This window comes from Nestor notabilis, unplaced genomic scaffold (assembly GCF_000696875.1).
Source record: "Nestor notabilis isolate BGI_N333 unplaced genomic scaffold, ASM69687v1 scaffold12102, whole genome shotgun sequence".
NCBI classification, from domain to species: Eukaryota; Metazoa; Chordata; class Aves; order Psittaciformes; family Psittacidae; genus Nestor; species Nestor notabilis.
Window position 1 is genome coordinate 1 of NW_009917960.1, and position 24,956 is coordinate 24,956.

Consider the following 24,956-nt stretch of genomic DNA (forward strand, 5'->3'; position numbering starts at 1 on the left):
GACCCGGCCTGTCCTCTCGGGGCTTTAGAAATGAGGGGTTATTTTTTGGTGTTTTCATTTGTTTCGTTTTGTTTCATTCTTCAGTATTTCTGATCCTGAAGCTGGCTGCAGTTTCAAATCTGAAAGGAGTATCATAGAGCCATGGAATGGTTTGGGTTGGAAGGGACCTTAAAGCTCATCCAGCTCCAACCCCCTGCCACGGGCAGGGACACCTTCCACTAGAGCATGTTGCTCCAAGCCCCTGTGTCCAACCTGGCCTTGAACACTGCCAGGGATGGGGCAGCCACAGCTTCTCTGGGCACCCTGTGCCAGCGCCTCAGCACCCTCACAGGGAAGAACTTCTTCCTAATGTCTAATCTCAATCTCCCCTCTGTCAGGTTAAAGCCATTCCCCCTTGTCCTGTCACTACATGCCCTTGTTAAAAGCCCCTCTCCACATCTCTTCTAGTCCTTTTAGACACTGGAAGCTGCTTTAAAGTCTCTCCTTAAGGAGCCTTCTTTCCTTCAGGCTGAACAAACACAGCTCTCTCAGCCCGCCTCCAGTCCTCTGATCATCTTTCTGGCCTCCTCTGGACACACTCCAAGAAGTCCCCATCCTTCTTATGTCGAGGGTCCCAGAGCTGGACGCAGTACTCCAAAGTAGTCCAGAGAAAATGCACAGAGAGTATATGTAGGCAAATTGGAAGTGTTTACATTTGGAAACATGTACATCGATTATATTAAGTGACTACAGAAAAGGGGAAAAAATGTTATTACCCTCACAATACACCTGTGAAGAGCAGGAAAAGCAGTGATTTTTTCAAGTGGCATAGTGCTGTGTCACACCTGAAAGTTTACGGTGACTTTGCAAATTAGACACTGTTTCTCTGAGTCTGTATAAGTGCTGTGTAAGTGTATTCCACATCTAATTCCTTAAAATGTGAGCGGCTGCTTGAGGGAAATTGCTTATCTTAATTTACAAGATCACAGTGAAATTGTCTTGACTATCTTAAAGTGAAAAGGTCAGCTGGATGTATGGTGGGCTTGATATTTTCTGCAGGTCAGTAGTTGCTCATGGGTGATATGAAGTGTCATATCATTTAAAAAGGTAATTCTGAATTCAGTATTAAGCAATTTGATTGTTTTAATTAGAGGTACTAATTCAAATGAGAATTTGAAATTGTGCTTGCTGCAACATTTGTGATGCCGTATCTATTATGGAGGTTCTGTTTCCTTTTTCCTTTTCTAAGAAGGAATCCACCATTGGGGGGGTTAGAACCAGGTGATCTTTAAGGTTGCTTCAAACCCAAACCATTCTGTGATTCAGTGATTACAGTATTGAAACTTCTTCTTGCTCCTAATCTGGAGAGTGGGAGAGAAAGCAAATGGACTACAGTTGTACCTGAAGTTTTGTACATTTTTTCACACTTCCTAATTGTGGTTTGAAAATGGGTTGGATCAGCTGCTGTCAGGAAAAAAAAAAGCTTTGTAGAATTTGCTGTCATTTATATGCTTTTCTAGAGCATTCTTTGAAACATCTTGTGAAGATTAAAGTTCTTATTATGACAGTATCCACGCTAACTGATGTAGATTGTTTCATTTTTGAAGTAGAAGACCTAAACCAAAAGGAGGTTAACTGTGAGAAACCAAGAACTTTAGAATGATTGGCATTAAGGTGGTGTGTGGGTTACAAAGTCATCTTTCTTGCTAAATAAAAACAATGACATGGCACCAGCAGAAGTCATGGCAGCACCAAAATACAGGATGCTGCTTTTCCCCAGAAAGCATAGCTGCCTGTGTCTTAATAAGCTTTTCCCCTTCCATTGGGAAATACCGTCTAGTGTGTTCAAAGGCAGTTCACAGCTGTTTCCAATTTTCATTTTTAAGAAGAGTAGAGTTTAAAAGTCTATTTGCTTTGGTGAAGTGATTGACAGAGATTTTATTCGCTGCTTAAAATTCTTCATTTCAGTATCTTACAAGTAGTAAATGTGGCCAGTATGTTGACATTGGGATCCTAGCATCTGATTTACAGAAAACCTACAGGTGAGCAAAGATTTGTGTTATATTTACGTTCAAAATATGGAATATCTTAATTTGCTATTTTGCATTTGTGTATTTTTAATCAAAATTTTAATTTTCTTTATGTTAACTTCATTACCAGTTGTTAAGGTTGATAGAAACAATATCATTTCCACTCCAGTGTTTTCATTTGCTGACATATCTAGTAACTCATATTTTATTAATGCACTGGCATTGCTAGATAGAGTTGTAGTTTGTTTTTTGTGGGCTGCTTTTTTTGGTTTAATTAAACAGCTACAGATGTATTACAGTATGTTGATCCTTACTCTAGTGAGCTTAATATGTGAGGGGAAATAACATTTCAGTGCAGGCAGATGGGGGAGATACAGGATTCAGCAAGACACTAAATCTTGCTCAGTTGCTCAGCAGGATGGTCAGTCTTACCTAATTATTTTTAGGCTAATATGCATTTCTGGGTGGGAGCAAGGTTGTATTTCAGCAGGGCATTATGGCTGTGAGGGTTAATGAAGGTGGAGAACTCTATTCATTCATGTTTGCATGGTCTGTTTGTGCCTTGTTAGAGGAAGGGAGCCAAACCCTTTGCTTAGGATGCTTACAGGTCTTGGGGTTTTCTTTTGGTTTTCCTCTGTCACCTATTGTATAAAGGCAAATAAATATACCCCCAGTAAGTGAAGGTAAAAGGTTGATTATTTTAAAGGATGCTCACTGAATCAGATTTTCTTCTACTGAGCATTATTGACCAGCGCAGTTAGTCTCTCTGGACTGTCCTTTCTAGACTGTAGTTCTGGGTCCATATAGAATTCAGTGTCATCGTTTGTACATTGCTGCTTCTCTGTATCTCCAGCTAAAAAGGATCTTGATAGTTTTTACTGAACATCCCTTCAGAGACCAGTATAGTTTAGTGGTTTTGTTTTATCTTACTGATTGAGCTGTTCCAGGCTTAAGAAAAAACAATCGTGTTTTCGCATAGTTGGTTTTTAGTAAGAGCTTCTGTAGAAGTTTGGGTATCAACTTACAATGTTTCTTTTCCTCTGAGAATAACAATGTGTTGGGGGAAGAAGCAGTTGGTGTAACCTGTTTATTTTGGGTTTTTTTCAGTGCAGACTATGGACGAAGAAAACGAAATGCTTTTAGAATACAAGTTGAAAAAGGTAGTTCTCTTAGTATCATGTCCAAGATCAAATTCTTTGATTCTGCTTTGGCTGTTTTCTTAACATGTTTGAACCTTCTCTTCCAGTGTTTGGAATAATCAGTAATGAAAAAGAACGTGAAGATTCAGCAGGTTTAGAAGCTGAACATGTGGCAAAAAGAGCAAGACAGCAAGAGAAAAATGAGTAAGAATGATTTTTACCATTAGATTAATAATGCCATGAGTATTATGACTTTTTTAAAGCTTTCTCTCTTCACAGTATTAAATTTTAGTAGTTTCAAGGTTACACATAGATCTGGTGAAGACAAGCCTGTGGGAAATCAAAGAAGTTACTTGTAGTGCATGGAAGCACTTTTTTTACTGAAGACAAGCAGATACTAGAGCCAGTCACGATTTCTCTGTTATGGGGAGCATACAGCCCTGAATTAGTGGATAAACTTGGGGCTTACTTGATAGTAATCACATGAGGACCTCAGTCCTCATGTGATTCAGTTCCTTAGTTTCATTTTGTGTTTAATCTTTCTTGGGTGTGAGGGATATTAAGTAAATCTGAGAGAAAAGACTAAAAGGTAGACTATTCAGAGTAAATCACCACTGGATATGAGATTAAATTAAGATTTTCTGACTCCTAAATCTGCATAGTCTCACGGGCTATTCTGGTTTCTCTAACTTTTGATAGATATTAAGGGTCTTATGGGAAATTAGGAGAATTCATTGTCAGAAGAAGTAGTCTAGTTCAGCAGCGAGTTCCTTGTGCCGGCATTGGTGATTGTGTGATCTCTTGGTGAACTGAATCAGATTGATCCTACTCCACTTTTTTTAGGACTGTCTTTCAGCCAGGTTGCAAAGTTGATCTGACTCATCACAGACTTGGAAAGGATGTGGTTTTTTACTCTTCACAGGAGTAAATTTAGAGTATGCAAGTCAGCATTTTTTCTCTAGTCTTAGGCTACATATCATAGTTGGGGGGAACCATGTTGTGGAATCTGCATTGTTTTATTTTGTGGGTGTCTCATGTGCAGTTCTGCTCTGATACCTTAATAGTTTTTGTCTTCCTTCCATGTAAAGGACTGCAGGAAGTGCCACAGATGACTCTGATTATGATGATTATCCAGAAGATCTAGTAAGTTGTATTTTATTATGATTGCTTGTATTTGCATAACACACAATTCTATGTTGTGAAATTGCAATGCACTTGGAGAGTTTAAAAGTGAAGATAAGGTATAGTCAGAGTTGGCAATTCTGACTGAGAATAGAGCTAAAAGGAGACTGTTTTCTGAAGAAAAAGGAAGAACCTGTGCTGGGGAATCGCTTCTCAAGAAAGCACACTGGCGGCCTGAACGACTTGGCTATGGAATGAATGAAATGGTTGAAGGAACTGACATACCTGTTACTGAAAGAGATAACTATCAATTAACAGGGTAATTTCAGAGTAAATTGCAAAGACTACTGTTCCTTCAACCAGCAGATGTAGTTTTATATGAAGTCATTTGCTTTGCAGAAGAGTGGGTTGAAAGGTGCATGGCTACTTTATCCAGCAGGGATAATGCTAAATAATGTTTATGAGATACTTTTCATTGGCCTAAATATAACTAATCCAAGTTATGACCTGTATATTTTCTTTTAAAATACATTTTGCAGTCTACAAATCACATGAACAGTTCCCTGCTAAGCTTATACAAGAAAGGAAATCCTGACTCTGTTCCAACCACTCCAAAAAATGAATCAATGGAAACCCCCGCTCCTGTGCAAACAGCACCTCAAACCAGCACCCTCTCATTAGGAGCAAGAGTTGAAACACGCATCTCTGAGGGTGGCTGGTTCATTGATAAAACTCCATGTGGAAAAGACTTTCTCATTGACCTTTCTGAGGATGGAGAAGGAGATGAAAAGAAACCGATTTCTGAGGTATTGTGTTTTACAAACCCAATATGATTTAAGTAGCAAGTATGAATATAGTTTCCTGTGTAATTTGTCAGGCTTTTAGAGGGTGATGCGAAGATCAGACTGTCTTTCTCTCTGGATCTTTAAAATGTATTATTTTCATTACAAACATGCATGTGTTGAAAGACAGTGAACATGTTAAATAGAAAGGAATGATTGGCTTCAACCCAGTGAAATACTTCCTTTTAGCTTGGTTTCTGAAGAAGGAAGGGCTTAGCCTATTGTTCTGCCTTGTCAAAAGTGATTTGTGTACCTTATGGCCCATTTCAAGCATGGTTGTATGAGAGGTAAAAAAGTCAAGAATTACAAATTTCGTCCCCATTTTTTCAGGCAAATGCAGTGCTCAGTATTAGGGAGACCCAGATTAGTGCCCATAGAGAAAGATTAGCAGAATCTAGCTGTTACTTGTTCCATTTGCCAGTGTCCAGCCTAACTAGTCAGGAAGCATGTGGCTTGCTGCAGTCATAGCACGTGGCCTCCTTTAGCCAGTGGTTAAGTCTTGGAGCATGGGAAAAGCTGAAGTTGTTTAGATGGACAAGAGTTGGGGAAGCTGAAAGGAAATTGCATTGATTAATATAGCAGTTAGAAATGGGTCCTACTCCCCATGCAGACATATTGGCCCATTTGTGGTCAATTGCAAAGGCTGCTGCGTGTTAAACCAGCAGATATAGTTTTATATGCAGTCATATAAAACCTTCCTCCCCCCTTCCCCCCCCGTGTTTGTTTCTTATTTAGAAAATGAACAATACCCTGAACAAAACCAGATTTGTTTAGCTATTGAAAGTTTTCCACTTGTGTATGAGAGATAACATTTATATTGTTTGATTGATGGGATGTTTTAGCAGGATGCTCTTTTTTGATGTGAAGGAAGATCTACATTTTCATCTACCTTCCTAATTACACAACAGACTTACTGAACAGGCAGATCTGAGACATCATCCCTTTATCCTGTGTCCTCTTATATAGAGAAATTGAATAAAAGGGAGATCTTCAAATTGTAAAATGTTTGCAATACTGTATACTGAAAAACAAACAGAACCCTTTCATCACTGAACCTCTCTTTCATTTCTTTTCTCCTGTATTAGTAATATTATTTCCTGCAGTTGATTTATGTCAGCACTGAGTAATATTTTCTTATAGCCACTCATGACTTACTAGTAATTAAAATTGTTTCCATTGGAGTAAATATATTCATACAGTTGTATTCATCCCCAAAGTGGATTGCGTTATGGTATGCAAATAACTGGTGTCTGATTTTGGTTAGTGGTTTGGAGGGCTTGGGGGAGGGAGGGTTTTGGGGGGTTTTTTTGCTTGTAAGTATGTACGCTTAGCAAAAAAAGTGACTGTTGCAATTGACCCTTTTAAAAAGGGCAAATCCTAAGTAAAAAAAAAAAAAAGGATTTTCTACAAAAAGAAGGGGTTAAATTCCTGCCTTGCTTGTCTTTATTCATATAATATGTGTAAGATAACACACTTTGTTCTTCTAAGTATTTGCAGAAATTCACTGACTCGGAAGGCTTTGTATATTTAATTCTGGTTTTATGCCCTAGAAATCAACAGAAGTGTCTGTCTTGGAGAGTGAAAGAAAGAAGACAAAGGGCAAGAGAGCAAAAAGAAAAAAAGAAGAATTTCCAGATGTGGATGGAGAAATTAATTCCATCTTGCTTAAAGAGAAAGGTAAGACATTACTTTCAGGGTGCTGCTCCAAAGAAGGAGATGGTATTTGACCATGTAATCCATTACCAGAGAAGTATTTTCTGAGTGTCCTCAAGCATTTTTTTTGTCAAGAAATTTAGCCTTAATGTTGTACTAAAAATACATTCCAGTCTTATGTCGGCTACCACAAAATAATACTATTCCATGTACTTAGCTGATTGTTTAGCCTGAGTACGTTTTGTTTGGTGTTAGCAATTACTATTATGCCATGTCTAATTTTGCATGACTTTTCCTCCTTAACAGTTAGGAGTAAGGGACCAGAGCTTTACCACCCTTCAGTGAAGTTTGAGGATGTAGGAGGCAATGATGGAACTTTAAAGGTTTGTTAAAGTTTTATTTGTGGGAATAAAATGTCACATGAAAAAATGATAAAGAAGAAATCTGTCAGAATCCATCTGCATGGCACTGAGAGCAGCTACCTGTACCAACAGCAACAAAGTGTTTTTTCCCTTTGATTAATCTTGCTGAAAGCAGCCACTGAAATTATGTTAATGAACAGAATTTGCTTTATTTTTTCCTGTCTATGATATTAGCAATCTGTAATACAGTTTCTGCAATTTAAATGGAGGTCTCTCTTGTTCTTAACAGGAAATATGCAAAATGCTCATTCATGTCCGTCACCCTGAAGTCTATAAGCACTTAGGCGTGGTTCCACCTCGGGGTTTTCTTTTACATGGACCACCAGGATGTGGAAAGACACTACTTGCACAGGCAATTGCTGGGGTGAGACAGCTTTAAATTTACGGTTTCTTCTTTTTCTGAATTATATTTAGAGAGAGAAAAATAATCCTCCTTCATCATAGACTGGATCTTTCCTCTTTTTAGTCTCTTTTCTCTCCTTCCTTAGTCTAAAACACATTCATCTTCACTTCCTTTGCTTAAATGAATCTGTACTTGATAGAACCTCATATATAAGGAGGGGACATAGTGACAGGGTTTTATATTGGACTTACTTGTTTTGAGGCATTCCCAGGACAGCAATATAGACATAGGTATGGAGAAGGCTACACACGATAGAGTCTTTTGGTTCAGTTTACTATAGTGTTTTAAGTCTGGACTCTTACTGGGTTGCAACCATTGAACAGTGGTTTCCGAATTCCAAAACTAGATGTTGCCTTGCCTGTGTCAAGCTAACAATTTCACATCATATGACAATATCGATGTTAATAGTTTGGTGTGTGGTGAGGCTGCTGGTCTGCTGTGTGCTTGTTTTGGATATAAATCTAGGGGCTATTTAGGGCTGTTCAGTGATAACCATGGACATTTCTTTAATACAGTTGTTCCTTAAATGTCACAGATTATAACCTTAAATTTAGACACTTTTGTAGTGAAGATTTTATTTTTTGAAAGAAAATACAGGTGTTCATTCCTTAAATGTTGGTTAGACTCTTCTGACATCATTTCAAATCTTTTCATTAAAAAGATTTGGGGCTTTTTCAGTGCCTTACTGTAAAAAGGTACTCACTGAATGAATCCCACTTTAGTGGGTATTTGTATCCTGGAAGGGTACTAAATTTGGGGAAGGAACCATTACACAAGTCAAAAATGTTCAGAGATGAGATAAAAAGATGTGGACAGGCTGGAGAGGGTCCAGAGAAGGGCCAAAAACATGATCAGAGGAGTGGGAACCTGCCATGTGAGGAAAGGCTGAGAGAACTGGGTTTGCTCAGCCTGGAGACCTTGTTACCGTGTTCTGGTATTTGAAAGATGGAGAGACTGTTTTTACAAGGAGTCACATGGAAGAGAGAGGAGGGGTGATGGGAGCAAGTTACTCCTGGGGAGATTCAGTTTGGGAAATTTTTCATAGTGAGAACAACCAGCCATTGGAATCATCTCCCCAGGGAAGTGATGGATTCCTCCATGCTGGATACCTTTAAGATTCAGCTGGACAGGGTGCTGGGACATCTTTTCTAGACTGTGTTTTTGTAAGGAAAGGTTGGACCAGGTGGTCCTTTAGGTCCCTTCCAACCTGGGACTCTATGATTCTGTGATAAATTTAATGACTAATTCTTGCTGTTCAAGGCAAATTATCTCCTCTAAGCGCTATGTACTTCTGGTGGCATTGATTTGTATAAATGAAAAATACATATATTTTTAATATATATATGTAGTTCAAAGAGCTTGAAATAGGCTGCAGCAACCTGTAGCACTACAGTCTACAATCTGTCAAAGTTACAATTTTACTTATTTATTTTTAATAGCAGAAAAACATGGGTTTGAGCTTTACAACTATCTTAGTGTACGCTCCTCCTCAGATATTTCCTGAGCAAATTTGAGGAAAACAAACCTGGTGGGGATCTTTTTCTTCTACACTCCTAAGCAATGGTTTGTCACAGATGGAAATAAACAATTTTCTCAAGATGGGAGCCCAAGCATGAACTGAAGTATATGTGTTGTGATGGACTGAGTTGGGGACCAAGGTGCAAAGCTATGTGACAGCGCAACTGTTCTCTAACAGAAGTTCTTTAAGACTTAGTCTTGATTAAATAATGTTTGGGCATAAAAGATGTCATATTGGAAAATATTTGTCCCCTAGGACAGCCAGCATTTCTAACCTTTGGGTATATCATACTATGCTCCTTGTCTCTTTCAGGAACTTGAGCTCCCAATGCTGAAAGTGGCAGCAACAGAGGTGGTGTCTGGAGTGTCAGGGGAATCTGAGCAGAAACTGAGAGAACTGTTTGAGCAGGCTGTGGTGAGATACCCGTTGGAAATAACACTATATTGTTTGTCCTTTTCTTTGTAAAGATTCATACTTTGTTGCTGTGGTATGAATCTGAGTGAAGATTAGTGAGTGAATCTTTATACTGCTGCACGGAAGTCATAGTGTCTCCCCTTCTGTGACTAGAATTCCATCGTACTGTCATGCTGTCACAGAGCACAAAGATGACTGTTCTGAAATCTTGACAAAGGATAGTTCATCATATCAATATAAAGAGAGCATCATAACATATTTACCTATTTGGAGCTGTTTGGCTTGATACATAAAAATAGGGAAGAGCAGTTCACTGTACTCTTTTATTACAACTTTTTTTGCTGTTTTTATCTGGCATGGGATTTGAATGAACGTGAGAGGCTTAAGACTTGGGGGTTTAGGTATAAAGTAAGAAATTTGGGACAAATATAATAAGAGAACAAATCAAATTACAGTTGAAATCTTGCTTTGTTGCAATTTCCAGACTTGGTAAGAAGCAAAGAGTACCAGCCAGGTTAAAGCATTGAAACATTTAGTATGTGGCTAAAGTTTTATTTATTTCAAGTTTTGTGTTCCTGACCTCTGAGAATGTTCTGGTTTTCCAACTTCATTCCATTTTTCTACTCTCCCCTACAACTGTAGATAGGTGTTTAGAGTATGTTCCTGTAAAAAAGAATGCTAAGCAAAGCTAAACTGCTTATTGTGAAGCTGTTAGATTATTATGTTTCCAGTTCAAAGTGCATTTTAATTTTAGAAAGCCTTGTGAAGATGTTTCTTAGAATAAAATTAAATAAGTGATTGCACAGATTTCTTAGAAATGATCTTTTATGTATACATTGAGGGGAGGTTGCTATAGAAGTTATTTTTTAAGCAACTAAATATAGTGCATAAATGATGTTTAAAAACGTTGCCTTTCTTAGTCTCTCGCATTCACTTAAGTAGCTTTTCCACTTAGCTTTTGTACCAATTTTTGTGCAGGGAACAAAGCTATAGTTCCACATTATGTATGTGCTGTGGAATCTTTATAGCTTAGTGGCATTTTCTCCCTGTCTAAGTGGGAAAGTGAACGACGACTAGATGGCGCAGTTGCTACCCGGTAACACCGAATGCATGGGTCTGAAAATACTGTTGTTTTATATGGGACTGTTTTTGAAGATAATTCTAGTGTTTTCCTTAAGCATTCCTTTGCACTACTAGTGCTTTTTGAGAGTATTAATAATATTATGTCTGTTAAACACTGTTCTTTTCTATTAGTTGCCCTAATTACTCTTCTGTGTAAGTGTTGGCCTTTTATGAACGTGAAGTACATGGAATTTTGAAACACTTGTAAGAGTTGCTTATTACTCATTTTTACTCTTTGAACATGGTCAGGCTCTGTAGTAATCTGGAAGTTGGCAGATCATTCTTCATGACCACCTACTGCTCCTTTTGTTTCATGATGTATGTCAATAATACTAACTCTTGAAATTCCACAGCTCTAATGTCACTAACAAAACAAACAAAAGCCAAACCAGACCTTTCTTGTCTGATTTTGTTTTCTGGACTTAAGCAAGTAAGCAGTCACAATGGAGTATTTATAGAAAGCATAAAGCAGCATAGGGGCACATTTAAATTTTAAACAATATGTAGACACATTTTGAATCTCATGCCTTGATTATTTCATAGCCTCAGCTCAGCACAATTTCACAGTCTGGTGGCTCTGCAGATAATCAATAAGAACGTTCCAGAACAGGCTGATTGCACAGCAGACTTACAGTCATACTTAAAACATAGAAAATCTGACTAAATTCTGTCTCTCTTGTAATACACTCTGTAATTTTGTAACTATTAATATTTCTTGTTCCTAGTCCAGTGCACCATGTGTCCTTTTCATTGACGAGATTGATGCCATCACCCCAAAAAGAGAAGTTGCATCGAAGGACATGGAGCGGAGAATTGTCGCTCAGTTCCTAACTTGTATGGATGGTGAGTTTCAGGAACATCTGTACTAAGCTAAACCTTCTTATGATCAGGCTCACAGCTTTCCTTCAGTAGTGACTTGTGGTTACTTTAGTGGAGATAGTGGTAATAATTTTTCATGTTTTGGCACAGTTTACCTGGGGGGGGTTGGGAAGATTGCAATTAATTTGAGAGGGTGTTACTATCTTATTTTCACAGTGGTCTGTACATGATTATAAAAGCCTGTCTGTTGGACAGACAGGTATAACGGGAAAATGTGTCAAATGTCACTTGAAATGCTTATTTTTGCTTGATTGTGCATTCTAGGTAGTGGAAATAAGGATGAACAGTTTAGGATGCCTGTTGGTTGGTTTCTCTCTGCTGTTCTGGGTATTATTGCGTGCTGCAGAAGCAGAATCCCACAGATTCTGTTACCCCCGTAAGTGGGTATGAGTACTAACTTCCTTCCTTCCTTTAGACTTGAATAACGTGGCTGCGACTACCCAGGTCCTTGTTATTGGAGCAACTAACAGACTTGACTCACTGGACCCTGCACTGAGGCGAGCTGGGAGGTTTGATCGGGAAATTCGTTTAGGGATCCCAGATGAAGCAGCAAGAGAAAAGTATGTGCTAGAAAGTTTAAGCTGCTTTTTGATTAATTAATAAATAAGGAAATAATGTGTAAGTTAACATAAAAATTCAAGAAAAGTTTTGTGCTTAGTCCTGTTTGTGCCTGCACACACTTGTGGATCGCCACACACTGAAAAGTGCAGAAGACATTAAGTGTGCATCTGTTCTTTGTCTTGGTAGCTGCGACTATATTTGGGGTGGTTTCATTTCTTGGGCAGCTGTTAATGGGTTTTCAAGTGCCTTAACAATATAGAGGGTGGAATTAAATATATCTTTCTTGTTGTTCAGAAGGTTAACATTAGTGCTTCTATGGAACTGTTAAATTAGGAACATGCATGCAGTATAGCCCATTTGTTAGTCCTCTCGAGCACATACCTTAAGCAACAGGCCTAGGTTCTTCCATTCCATTTGTTGTGGAAATACACCGATCCAGGCATTAAGCTGAGCTGCAGTCATCCTATTATGTAACTGGCCCCTTTATACTCCAAAGGTCTGTGACTGTCAGACCAGGTGGAAAAACCAAACCAAAACAAAAACCCCACAACTTTTTTCTTTTCTTAATTAAAAAGGAACTGCTACTCATTTCCACAATAGCAGAAAGCACAGGAAGGGAAATGTGAAAACAGCTGTGGCTTATCTGAGTTATATGGAAGAAAGAAAGGTTAAAGGATAAGTTCCATCTAGCTCAACTAACTTTATTTCTAGGTTGGCAAAGCAAACTATTCTGCTCGCAGTATTGCTCACTTTGTGTTGTCAACACTACTGGCCATTATTCCACCCTTTTCTTCTTTCCCCCCACCCCACCCCTAAAGCCCCTAAACATAATTACATAAAGCCCCTAAACATAAATACATAAATACATTACAAACCCCTAAACATAATTACTTTATGTAATTATGTTAGTCTTGGTTGCGGGAATACATGCAAGTGGTTAGAGGTAGAACTAAAGAATTTACTGTTGAGAGTTCTGATTCTGATATTTCTTTGGTTTGTGTTAAAAATATGATACTCAATATGATATTCCCAGAAACAGCACTGCTTCCAAGGATAGGAGTTATGAATGGGAAAGCCATCATAGCGTGTAAAGATTGTTCAGGAGCTAGTCTTACTCGTTCATGTAATTGTTCTGTACAGTTGTTTGTATTTGTGTTTCTGGAGGTGTAGGCTTACAGGAACTGTTGATTTTATGTTCTCTTTTAAATTACCATTCCCCCCCCCCCCCCAGCTTTACTGTTTGTTTTGGCTTTGGGGTGGTTTCTTCCTTTTTTAGAAAAATAAAAGGGTCATATAGAAGCAGAAGTCCTTATAGCGTGTTGGTTTACCACGTAATAAAGTCTCACTGAAGGTGTGATATGAACTGCCTAGTTGTGGTTCTACAGCCTTAGGGGAGTAGAGTAGGATGAGGAGCAGAACCTGGAGATCTTGCTTTACTTGAGGTGTTTTCTTCTGCATGTGTGAAGCACATAAAGGAAAACAATATATGTAGGGGACAGATTTGTAATGAGCCATTTACAGTTCTTAACACTTTACCCTCTGAGTCACTTGCTTCCCTACAGATGTTGTCAGACAGGTTGAAAAAGTCTTGAGAAATAAGCCAATGTCACTGATACAGATTTAAATGAGAGACTATGGAAATTATTAGTGGGGGAAATATCTATTATTATTAGTGGGGGAGGCAAACAGATGAAAAATATTTAAGACTTGAATAGTTTAATAACTTGCTCTTTTCAGAACTTTTCTGTAGTTACGTTACTTGATCTGGAAATAATTTAAGCTAGTTTTCATTGGAACTAGAAAGTACATGAATGATGTTCTTTGGTTTGTGCTGCCTTTTTAGAATATTTTCCCAATGAAGTGACGTTTTGCTGTTTTAAACAAGTTGATTTGATCCCTCTGCTTAGAGTTCTTCAGCACCAGTATTTGTGCGGTGACACTGTCTTTTGTCTTTGTTTTTTAACTATTCATGTAGTTTTCAGTTGTCCTTGGCTTAGAATAACAGCAGGAAGACTTGGTGGACCTTGAAGGAGGTTTTTAAAGCTTGGGCCTTGATACAGAGTGAAAAAACTGCCATTAAAAAAGTATGCAGCATAGCATTTCAGTGTTAGTTTCCTAGAGCTGTTTTGTGTTAGTGATGGAACTGCATAGGTAGGTGTAACTTCAGCTTTTGAATCAGGATGACGTAACACATGAGATGTACATGTAAACTGTTGGAAATGCCTGTTGGAAATTTTATGGGGGACACAGGAAATATGTGCAATTACATTCAACTGACAATGGTAGAGGAAGGATACCGAAGATTAAAAGACAGAGCTCCTCAGGCAGTCTGATTCCATTTGTTCTTTGCAAATAGTTTGTTGTGGATGTTCTTTGATAAATAAATAAATCTGGTGTGGAACAGACAATGCAGACTAAGGTTGTTGTGAATACAAGGTTGAATACCTCAATGGATAACTTATGTGTGTCCCTGTGGTACACGCTGAGATCTCCTCTGTCAATGTAGAATCATAAACTGAGGTTTAAAGAATCTATAACGTTGAGATTCACCAAAACCAGCTTTTACCCACTGATTGACATATTTGGTTGATGCTGGTTTTTGTTTAAGAACTGAAAGGAAATATGTAGTATGGGTTTGTGGGTTTCAGTGTTGATAACTTTCTAGTTGAGTGAAAACTGTTCCTGCTGTACTACTTCATGTGGACTGAGAGAGACCATAAATCGATGCTGTTTGTTTTCATATGAAGATTAAAAAAGCCACAGATTAATCTTTATTTTGTTGTGCTTTTTCTCCCTACTTGTTCAGAATTCTTCGGACTTTGTGTCGAAAACTTAAGCTCCCAGAATCCTTTGAATTTCATCACTTAGCACGGCTGACTCCAGGTTATGTAGGTGCTGATCTGGTGGCACTTTGTCGTGAGGCAGCTATGTGCACAGTGAACAGGGTCCTGATAAAATCTGAGCAGCAGAAAAGGAAACACATACACGCTGGAGGAAATTCAGCTGAAGAAAGCATGGGAATAGAAACGGATATCCTGGTGGAAGAGGATGCCAAACAACTAGAACTTCCTCATAAGGTATTTGTTCACTGAAGTGTGTGCCTCTTAAGGTATAAATCTAAAAGCATAACATAAATCTTAAGAATTGAGCCATCTTATAGTTGGGAAAGTCATTGCTCATAAATCCTTAAACATCTATGGCAAATGTAATACGAAATTTACATATAGAAATAGCAGCTCTTAAGCCAAAAGCTTACCTCCTAATGACCCACATAATGGATCTGAATAAGTGGCTTCCAAAACCTACACCTTCTAAAGACAGTGTTAATGTTTTATACAAGGTGTGGTCTTTCCCTTGGGTTTTTCATTGTTGTTGTTGGTTGTGTTGTTTTGTTTTCTAGCAGACCAGAGGTTAAAATAGTGGCTCTATCTGTCTTCAGAAGTAACAGAATGTTGAGAATATCAGACGTGCACTGAGGTTTTCTTAAGCTGTTTGCTGTGCCCTCCGTGTAATATCTCTTATGATGCCTGGGGCTCTTCCCTGACCTGGTATAGTTACAGGTAGCCAAAAATAGGAAGTACTAACACAGTTTACATTTTTCCTTCCAGCTGTGTGATTACTTGTGGTAAATCCCATTTGGCATCTAGTACCTATAGCAAATTTGAGGGAGAGGTATGCATCCAGTAGAAAAGTTGAGTTAGCAATGTGATTTGAGAAAGTATCTCTTAATGTGCAGCACAGCTGGAACTCTGTGGCAGAAAATAGCATTTCCAGTGCCGGAATTACTCTGTGGCCTAGGTAACGTGCTGTGGTCAGTGAACCAGACCATCTTTATTTAGGAGTTCTTGGCCCTACTTCTCAAAATTTGGAGCATGTATGTGGCTTCATTACATGTAGGCTTCCTAAAGATTTGTCTGAAGAACTAAACCAAAGTGGTTTTAAGTCCATGTTCTACTCAGATTCTGGTTTTAGAAGGACTGTCAAAGAAAACTGCTATTGTCATTAACAAAAAACAGTGTTAAAAACCATAGTAAGATTTTGTATTAGAATAACATAATCACACTGCAATAACTCCCAGTGTTTTCTGGGGCCTGACGTAGCCAAAAGAAAGCAGGACGGGGCAGGTAGTTGCAGCTTTTATCAACATCACCATGATCAAAGGGGTTATTGAGGATGAGGAAGTCTAATCCTAACAGAGCCATATTTTGATAGCTGGCAGGAGGTTGACATAGTCTAATACAGGGCATTGTCATTAAAACCATTATATTATGTTTATAATGGGAAAATAAACATACAAAGCCTTTAAAAATCATTCACACAATTCAAGTAAACAAACCCAGTGGTCTTGGCTATTTCAGAGTTTCTTTTAATGGTTCTGTTAAGGAGAGAGAGCTTAAAAGGATTATTGGGCACTATTTCTTTGAGATCAGTTGTAGAGCTATCTAAGTTGCAACAAATAGGAAGAGATACATTATCCATATACTTTTGTAGGAAAAATGTGGAAACTTAACAGGGTTTACTCAGTACTTTTCTCCCTCTATCTTATAAATGAAAACCCTGGTATAGTTTTCTTGTGGTGCAGTGTCAATTAGCTTCAATACAGCCTTTCTGTATGAGAACTGGGATGTATTTGTGTGCAACTATAAAGTTCTTTGATCAAGTATTTTCTCAGTTTCCCCAATAAGGAACCAACTGGGGAAACTGGAATGTACCTGCCTGGGGCACTGTGGTCTGCAAGATGGAACAGCATTGAAAAGCATTACCCTGTGTCTCTATTCCATTTGCCCAACTTTATCAGGGCCTTATTACAAAACCAGGTCTAATCAGACTGAGGAAATGAGTTGATGACTTGAAATCAGATTATGTTAAATCAAAGTACATGATCTAAAAGTGTCTGTTAAGAGTTTTAAAGGTTTATACGTAACTGAATATTCTGCAAATTGTTGGAATTGTGCTGTTCAACAGAGTTGTTCATTTTCTCTTGAGAACAATTTGTTATTAAACCCAGAATTAATACATATAATACATGTTTTGGAATTTTCAGCATGGAAAGAACTTTTTCCTAATCAGAGTGGGAGAACCAGCAGGAAGAATTTGAAGACAAAATACATGTGCTAGCTCTGTAGTATCTAAAATAAGACTGTAGTCTGTCAGCTCAGTGCTTTCACAGAACATTTTTATCATTAATGTTCATTTTTAATGTTATTTTACATATTTGATGTGTATCATACATAATTTGTTTTATAATAATACATATTATAGTTGAATAAAGTATTGCTTTGGAAAAGCCCTTAAACAGTGGTTCTTAAAATCTACTCCAGTGCATAACCTTATTCTTTCCATATATCCTCAGGATGAATTGCAGAGGCTTTTGGATTTGCTGAAGAAGCAAGACCCCTTGCCTGAGGAGCAGCTGCAGAAGCTGTGCATTGAGATGAATGATTTTATTGTTGCACTGTCATCTGTGCAACCCTCTGCCAAGAGAGAAGGCTTTGTCACAATTCCTGATGTGACATGGGCAGATATCGGAGCCCTGGAGGACGTTCGGGAGGAGCTGACTATGGCAATATTGGTATGTCTTAACCTTTCTTTCAAAGATACGAGTTTTGCACTTCCCACTCTGTAGGAAATAAAACTATGCTTGTTTGGTTTTTAAGATTTATTTAAGGTATAATGTGCTGCCCATGAGTTCTAATATGCTACAACCTAGGAATTTTACATCTTCATTTAAAACTTCATTCCTCAGATTCCTCTAATTTGCTGTCAAATTTATTATGAGTCTGGCACATGCATTTAACCTTTCACTTACTGAAAACTGAAAGCATCAATACAATGTGTTCTTTATGACTGAATCTTAAGTGTTCTATGATTTTTGTACAAATAACCTTAATTATGCAACTGCCACACAAAGAATTGGAGGCAGCTTAGGTGGAAGGTTAGCGGTCTCGCTGCTGCTTAGCACTAACACCTTAGTGTCAGCGTCTGACTTGAGAAAACTCCAGTGTCAGACCTGCTTCCTTCATGATCCAAAGAGTGAAATTAAGACACAAACAAGGTCAAGTACCGTAATCAATCAGTTGGCTTATTACAAAAAGACAATTATTATAAAAAGGGAAATAATTACAAAAAAGGGGATAGCGATAGGACGTTGGAAGAAGGGTAGAAATGAAGCAAGAATTCAGTGTGCAGAGAGAGAGGAGTCGTTAGAAGTGGTGGGAGTCCTTCAGGGTCTGTAGTTGGTATCGGAGCAGAGTGTCCCCAAATAGTCGTTGGAGATGGGTGGATGTTCTCTTGGAAGTGTCCTTCTGGATTTGTCACCTTGAAGGTGTGCTTCTGGAGCTGTCCTGATGGCGATGTCTCTTTCCTGATTTTATAATGAATTGGGGAGACGTCATGTATTACATGCTTCTCGTGGACCAGTTTTGCTGGTCTTGCAGCCAGCTCTTCAATTGCACATGTCTGCAGCAATTCTTGGGATAATGGACAGCAATTCCTCACACTTACTGAAGAGTCTTATCTCAGCCCTTCCCACTCATCTCTTAGGCAATGGATGGTGGAGTCCCACTTCAGCTCCTCACACCCTTCTCCCAGGCAGTGGACATTGGAGTCTTAACTCCTCCCACGCATCTCTGAGACAATGGAACGTGGAATCCCATCTCAGCTTCTCATACCAGTCTTTGGGACAATGGACAGTGGAGTCTGATTTCAGATCAGTCTCTCACACTTAGGATGAGAACTTAGATAAATAAAATCATTGTTTCTTAGTAATGATACTTCTCCCATTTGGGGGCACTTAACCACTGCAGGATAATAAGATGCTGATTGACTGTTTATTCTTTTAGCCTATAAAGAATTGGAATAAAAAAACTTGCTTATGAAGGATTTTTTAATCCAACTGTAGCTGAAATGAAAAATTCCATGTTAGCTGTTTGTCACAGATAACGATGATGATTTCTTTTCTAGGCGCCTGTGCGAAACCCAGAGCAGTTTAAAGCTCTTGGCCTGACTACTCCAGCTGGTGTCCTCCTTGCAGGGCCTCCTGGATGTGGTAAAACACTGTTAGCTAAGGTAATACATTTTCTAAACCTAGAATCATAGCATCAAGGAGGTTAGAAAAGACCTTCAAGGTCCTCAAGTCCAGCCATTCCTGCCAAGTCCACCACTAAACCATGTCACTAAGGGCCTCATCTACATGATGTTTGAACATTTCCAGGGCTGGTGACTCCACCACTGCCCTGGGCAGCCTGTTACAATGTGTTTAAAAATACTGGAGAATCTTCTTGAAGTGGATGTTTTTGTAGGAATGGCTGAGTCTGGATGATACTGCCAGAAATTTGGGAGTAGTCTACACTCCATTATATTTATGTATTTTTGTTTATTATATTCCTTCTCCTTGGAGCATTTCTCTTCTTATGGCCTCCCCATGTAGATGCAGATAATCATTCCAGATTGTCACTTATCTTTGTCTTCAAATGCACTTATGTAGTTGAATATCTCTTCCACTAATTACTGTGATTTCTTCAGCCAGTATGGGGGAGGACAGTGGGGTGTGAATCTGGAATGCTGCCTCATTAAAGAGAGATAACACCTTGCTAAAATCCCCACCCCCTTCCCACTTTTCATTGCATATAATTATACTTCGTTCTGTTTTCTATATTTTACAAACAACTGATAACTGTGATCATTCCTTTAAGTTTGTTTATTGCTTCATGGACAGAACCAAAGAAAACATGAAAAATGTGTGTTTTATATATATACATCTGTTTTTTTCTTTTTGATAGGCTGTGGCAAATGAGTCTGGACTGAACTTTATATCTGTGAAAGGCCCTGAACTGCTAAATATGGTAGGCATTAATCATTGTGCTTTTGTTATTTATGGAATTCTTGTCCAAAGCATGGGGCAAGCAAAGTTCCTGGTAATTACACAACTGTTACTGTGCAACTCAGGTTGCCTCATCTAACCCCTGCTTAAAGTCTTTGGTTTTTTCTTTTACACATGATCAACTTCACTGCTACCTGGGTAGATTAAGTATGTATCTTGGTTTAAATTACATGGCAAATGGAGCCTTCTTGATTGAAGTAGGATTTCTAAATGACCAACTGCATGAATCATTGCTTTATGTAGATCAGGAAAAAGAATAGAAGTTCAGACCTACAGTGAGAACAGCTGATGATCAGTAACTTGTCCAACAGGGCCCTTAATGAAGATTGTATTTGTGAATTATGGAATCATTTACATTGGAAAAGACCTTTAAGATCATTGAGTTGAACTGTTAACCTAGCACTGACTGCCAAGTCCACCACTAAACCATGTCGCTAAGTGCCACATCTACATGTCTTTTAAATACCTCCAGAGATGGTCACTCCACCACTGCCTTGGGCAGCATGTTCCAATCAGAGAATCATAGAATGGTTTGGGTTGGAAAGGACCTTAAGATCATCTAGTTTCAACCCCCTGCCACAGGCAGGGACACCTCACACTAGGCAATGTTTAACAACCCTTTCTGTGAAGAAATTTTTCCCAATATCCAATCTAAATCTCCCCCAGTACAACTGAGTCCATTTCCTCTTGTTTTACAGCTTGTTACTTGGGGCAAAGAGACTGACCCCCACAACACTACAAACCTCCTGTCAAGAGCTGACTTGTAGAGGCTCTCCCCTGAGCCTCCTTTTCTCCAGGCTAAGCAACCCAGTTCCTCATCAGACTTGAGCTCCAGGCCCTTCAACAGCTTTGTTGCTGAACTTTGGACATGCTCCAGCACCTCAATGTCTCTCCTGTAGTGAGGTGCCCAAAACTGAACATGGTATTTGAGGTACGGCCTCAACAGTGCCGAGTACAGGGGGACTATGACTTCCCTAGTCCTGTTGGCCACACTGTTCTCATCAGCAGACTCATGGCAAGTTAGATTTTTATTCCCCAAAAAGTAAACCAGTAAAAAGTTTAAACTCTAAATGTACTGCAAACTGTCAGAAGTGAGCTAGTAACGACTAGTTCCCATGTAAATCTAGATCAGTAAGGACACAGAAACAGACTGTTATCAGAAGTAAACTGGTTAGCAGGGTGCACTTCTCCCTTGTGAAGCACCTCAAATACTGTTTAAAACTGTTCTTTTTCAATTGATTTTGTTTCTAAGCAAAATCTTCATGTCTGAAATTTTTTCACTGATTTGTCATTTGTTTTAGTATGTTGGCGAAAGTGAGCGTGCTGTACGTCAGGTATTCCAGCGAGCCAGGAATTCAGCCCCTTGCGTTATATTCTTTGATGAAGTTGATGCTTTGTGCCCTCGGAGGTCTGACCGTGAAGTGAGTCTGTTGTAAAATATCTCCTATAAGTAGATTATCTCAATTGCAGGTTTTGAGGCATTGTGCTAGCAACATAAGCAGCGGGAAGGTTGTTAGGTTCAGTATCTCCCAAGAAAAACAATCCAAGAGGCTTTCTCATATTTGAGGAAAAATATGTTGGTCAAATATTATAAAGCTTAATTTTTTTTTTTCTTTTAGTATGCATATCTAGAAAAAATTACCCAGAAAATGTGTGTAGATCTACCAAGTAGGCTGTGTAGAGGAGGAGGAAAAAATGAAGGAGTGCAGTTCAATATCATGTTTCATTTATGGCCCAATCTGATACCTGTACGCAACTGTAATGCTTGCGTGAAGCATGTATTTATTTGAACAAGTGAACTGGGTCATGAAAATACCTGAGGCAGGAGCATAAGTGGAATGCATTAGACTTCAGAGCTATTCCACCTGTGAGGTTTTCTCTGTCTATTAAGCACTCAAACCCATATTAGTAGAATTTAATATGATTAGAATTTAATGCTAAGATCATAATAGTAGAAATCCAGAATACAGCTACATTGAAAGTGTGAAAAAGAAACTCTGAGTAGTATTTCAGGCGAGGGAGCTAGCAGAGATTTTGCTTCTTTTACTTTGAAATATTCATATTCCCACTGTTTTCTCAATTTTGTTGACAAATGTCTCCTTTCAAAGTCAGGAGCCAGCGTCCGAGTAGTTAACCAGTTACTCACAGAGATGGATGGTCTGGAGAATCGTCAGCAGGTTTTCATTATGGCTGCCACAAACAGGCCAGGTAAGGACCCAAAAATCATAAGCAAGAGAAATCAGACCTCTCAGGTTCTCTTCTCATGAAATCTTGTGTTCTTACATATTTCAATTCTACAACCTTGTTCTGTCCTTAAAATTACAGTGTCTCCTCAAACCTTTCCTGTTCAATTAATCTGTTCCACATTCTTGGGACAGTGTAAGATGAAGCAACCACTCTAAACTGTGTCTGAATTAGCACCTGGTATCATTGCTGTACAATGCTTTGAAAGACCTTCGACTGAATTGGATTTTGGATTACCTTCTTGGAACATGAAAGAGCAAAAGATAACTAAAACATGAATTATATATTTTTTGCTGCTTAGATTGATTTTTTTTTTTTTTTTAATTTTTTTTTTAAATCCAATACAGCCTTACAGTCTTTTGTTGTTTTAATTTTTGTTTACCTTGAGGTTTATCTCATGTTAAATCATTTTCCCATTTGCTTATCTTTTGGTTCTTGGGCTTCATGTTCTGAACATGGTTTCCCCCTTGAGTTCTTTGCATCGTGACAGACTATCAAACCTTCTACATGGTGAAGTATGAGCAGTAGATGCTTAAATCAATATCTGTTGCAGAAATTCTTTGATTTAAACAGGTGGGTTCTCTTGGCATGAGCTTGATGATTCTGACCTATCTAATCCAGTATAGAAAAGGGAATAACATTATGCAGTGTAGCACATTTATACATAGGTACAGTTGGATGAACCAAGTGTGTTAATACTTCATGTCATCAGGTTGCCTTAGGAAGGAAATCTCTTGCTAAATTAGTCACACTAGTGCAAGTATTTATATCAAGCAGCCCTATTTGTTAGTGTTTCTCAAGGGTTTCATATCTAATTACTGGTGACAGTAAACTCATCATTATCTCTGGTAGCTTGAGATGTGAATTGCAACACTTAGGAAGTTAAGGAAGCATCCAGCTTGATTTCCTGCAGTGCCACCTCAGGTGTACCACAGGTATACATGGGGTGAATACTTTTAGGGCCAGCGTGTGTATGTGACGCTGTTCTGAGCTAATGACTGCTCTTGTAGAGGCAGCTGAATGCAAGTAGTTTAGTAGATTTAACTGGGCCAGTTCAGAGTAAATGTTCCTCAGATGTTAATTTCAAGAGATGAAAACTTGTGTGTAGATCAGCAGATTAAACTAATATTTGGAGGAAGCTGAAGGAACTTGGTAAGGCATGAACTCAGCAATGTATTACTAGCCAGTGACATTGATGATAAAAGTGAATTTCAGGTTAAAATGCCAAACATAAAGAAAATTAAAAGGCAGGGATAACAAATCTGATAACTAAATGGAAGTGTACGAATGCGTCTACACATTCTGTAAATGCAGTTGAATTCTATCCTGATAAAGGGGTTGTTTTGCCAACACGATAGAACAGCAGAGGTTGGCACATTCAGCCTTTGCTAGATGAGGCAATTATCTATGCATTTTGGATAGGATGTGTCTCTTGCTTGAGAAGGCTATCAGCTGTGAATAATACCTTGGATAAGTTTAGACTACAAACTTTTTCTGTGATGTCTGCATTGTGAAGAAACATAGGTTCCAGTTGATGCAGCTTTTGTCAGAACAACTTTTACCGATGCTGTGGTTAAGCTGGGGAAACCAGTTTTCTTTTGTGCAGTTTATTCACCATTTATGGGGCTTAAGAAGAGGCAGTGTTCACCAAATTAAATTCTACTAGTATAGTTTGGGTGTCTAATAGGAGCACACTGCAGATAGAGAACTTTATGCTAGTAAAGCAGTCTTACCAGGCAGAGACCTGAAGAAGGACCATTGCTTATACTGACTAGTATACTTAAATGAATCCCACAAACAATAAACGTTGTGGTGTCTGAAAAGCTCTTTTGCTTAGAGGTCTGACATTGTTGTGAAAGATTTTTCTGTCACAGTTATGTGGAATGGGGGGGGGAGGGGACTGTATAATATAAATCTAAATAATATGTGTCCCAGCAGAACTTCTTAAAACCTTCCATTGGATCTGTATTGTGAAGTGCAAGATCTCATCTTTTTTTTAAATCCATGTTAATGGGAGAGAAAATGGTTTTTCAAGCTACTTCTTTTTTAGTGTGGTTACATGCATGTTAGCTTTTATAGTTGGTTGATTATACTGTTCATGACTTTGTGTATGTTGGTCAGCATTGTAGTCTCAGAGACCATCATGTCAAAAGAAGAGCCTTCTCTCATAAAATTATCATTATTATTAAGAATAACAGTACTAGCAGTAGGGTAGCAGTTTTGGCATCAATGTGTGTTCCTGGCACAGTTGTTCCAGTGGGGTGTTAGTACCTGTGACAAGGAATTATTGTGACATGGTGGTGGTTTATATACTCTGTGGCTGAAGATTGCCAAATTCTTTCTTTATAATGGCTTTTAAGGACTTGGAACACTCTAATTTCCATCTTTCCAAAAGGACAGGCACAATAGATTGGTGTTTACCACATACGATCTGCACGTGGTAATTCTTACTCTGGCAGTGCTGAAATAAGCCTTTGATCTGCCCTAAGAAGTAGGATATTTGAATGGTTTATGCACTTCCTCGGTGACATTGAAAGTCCTCTGTGGACCTTTCTTGACTACTGCTAAATTAGCAGGGATGCAGTATTCCCAGCTCAATCTCTTTCCACCTAAATGCAGAACCAGTGTTAAACTTTGTCTGAAGAGGATTAAACTTTTAAAGCACTCAGTGTCATTAAAAAGACAGAGGGGGAAAAAAAAGAAATGTCATGTTCTCTTAGAAACCTTATGGTTCAGAAAATTATA

At 38.5% G+C, this 24,956-nt stretch overlaps 1 protein-coding gene across 1 annotated transcript in view; it reads left to right on the forward strand.

Moving 5' to 3' along the window:
• The first annotated feature begins 1,950 nt into the window (after positions 1-1,950).
• Positions 1,951-24,956, forward strand: part of NVL (nuclear VCP-like) — a 38,764-nt gene continuing 15,758 nt past the window's right edge. The window contains exons 1-17 of the mRNA XM_010009487.1: positions 1,951-2,021; positions 3,117-3,169; positions 3,256-3,352; positions 4,237-4,291; positions 4,810-5,076; positions 6,663-6,789; positions 7,072-7,148; positions 7,417-7,551; positions 9,422-9,523; positions 11,371-11,488; positions 11,940-12,084; positions 14,892-15,123; positions 17,439-17,657; positions 19,049-19,153; positions 19,867-19,929; positions 21,269-21,388; positions 22,076-22,175. Coding sequence (XP_010007789.1) covers positions 4,822-5,076; positions 6,663-6,789; positions 7,072-7,148; positions 7,417-7,551; positions 9,422-9,523; positions 11,371-11,488; positions 11,940-12,084; positions 14,892-15,123; positions 17,439-17,657; positions 19,049-19,153; positions 19,867-19,929; positions 21,269-21,388; positions 22,076-22,175 — 1,798 coding nt within the window. The 5' untranslated portion in view covers positions 1,951-2,021; positions 3,117-3,169; positions 3,256-3,352; positions 4,237-4,291; positions 4,810-4,821. The remainder of the gene's footprint in view (positions 2,022-3,116; positions 3,170-3,255; positions 3,353-4,236; positions 4,292-4,809; positions 5,077-6,662; positions 6,790-7,071; positions 7,149-7,416; positions 7,552-9,421; positions 9,524-11,370; positions 11,489-11,939; positions 12,085-14,891; positions 15,124-17,438; positions 17,658-19,048; positions 19,154-19,866; positions 19,930-21,268; positions 21,389-22,075; positions 22,176-24,956) is intronic.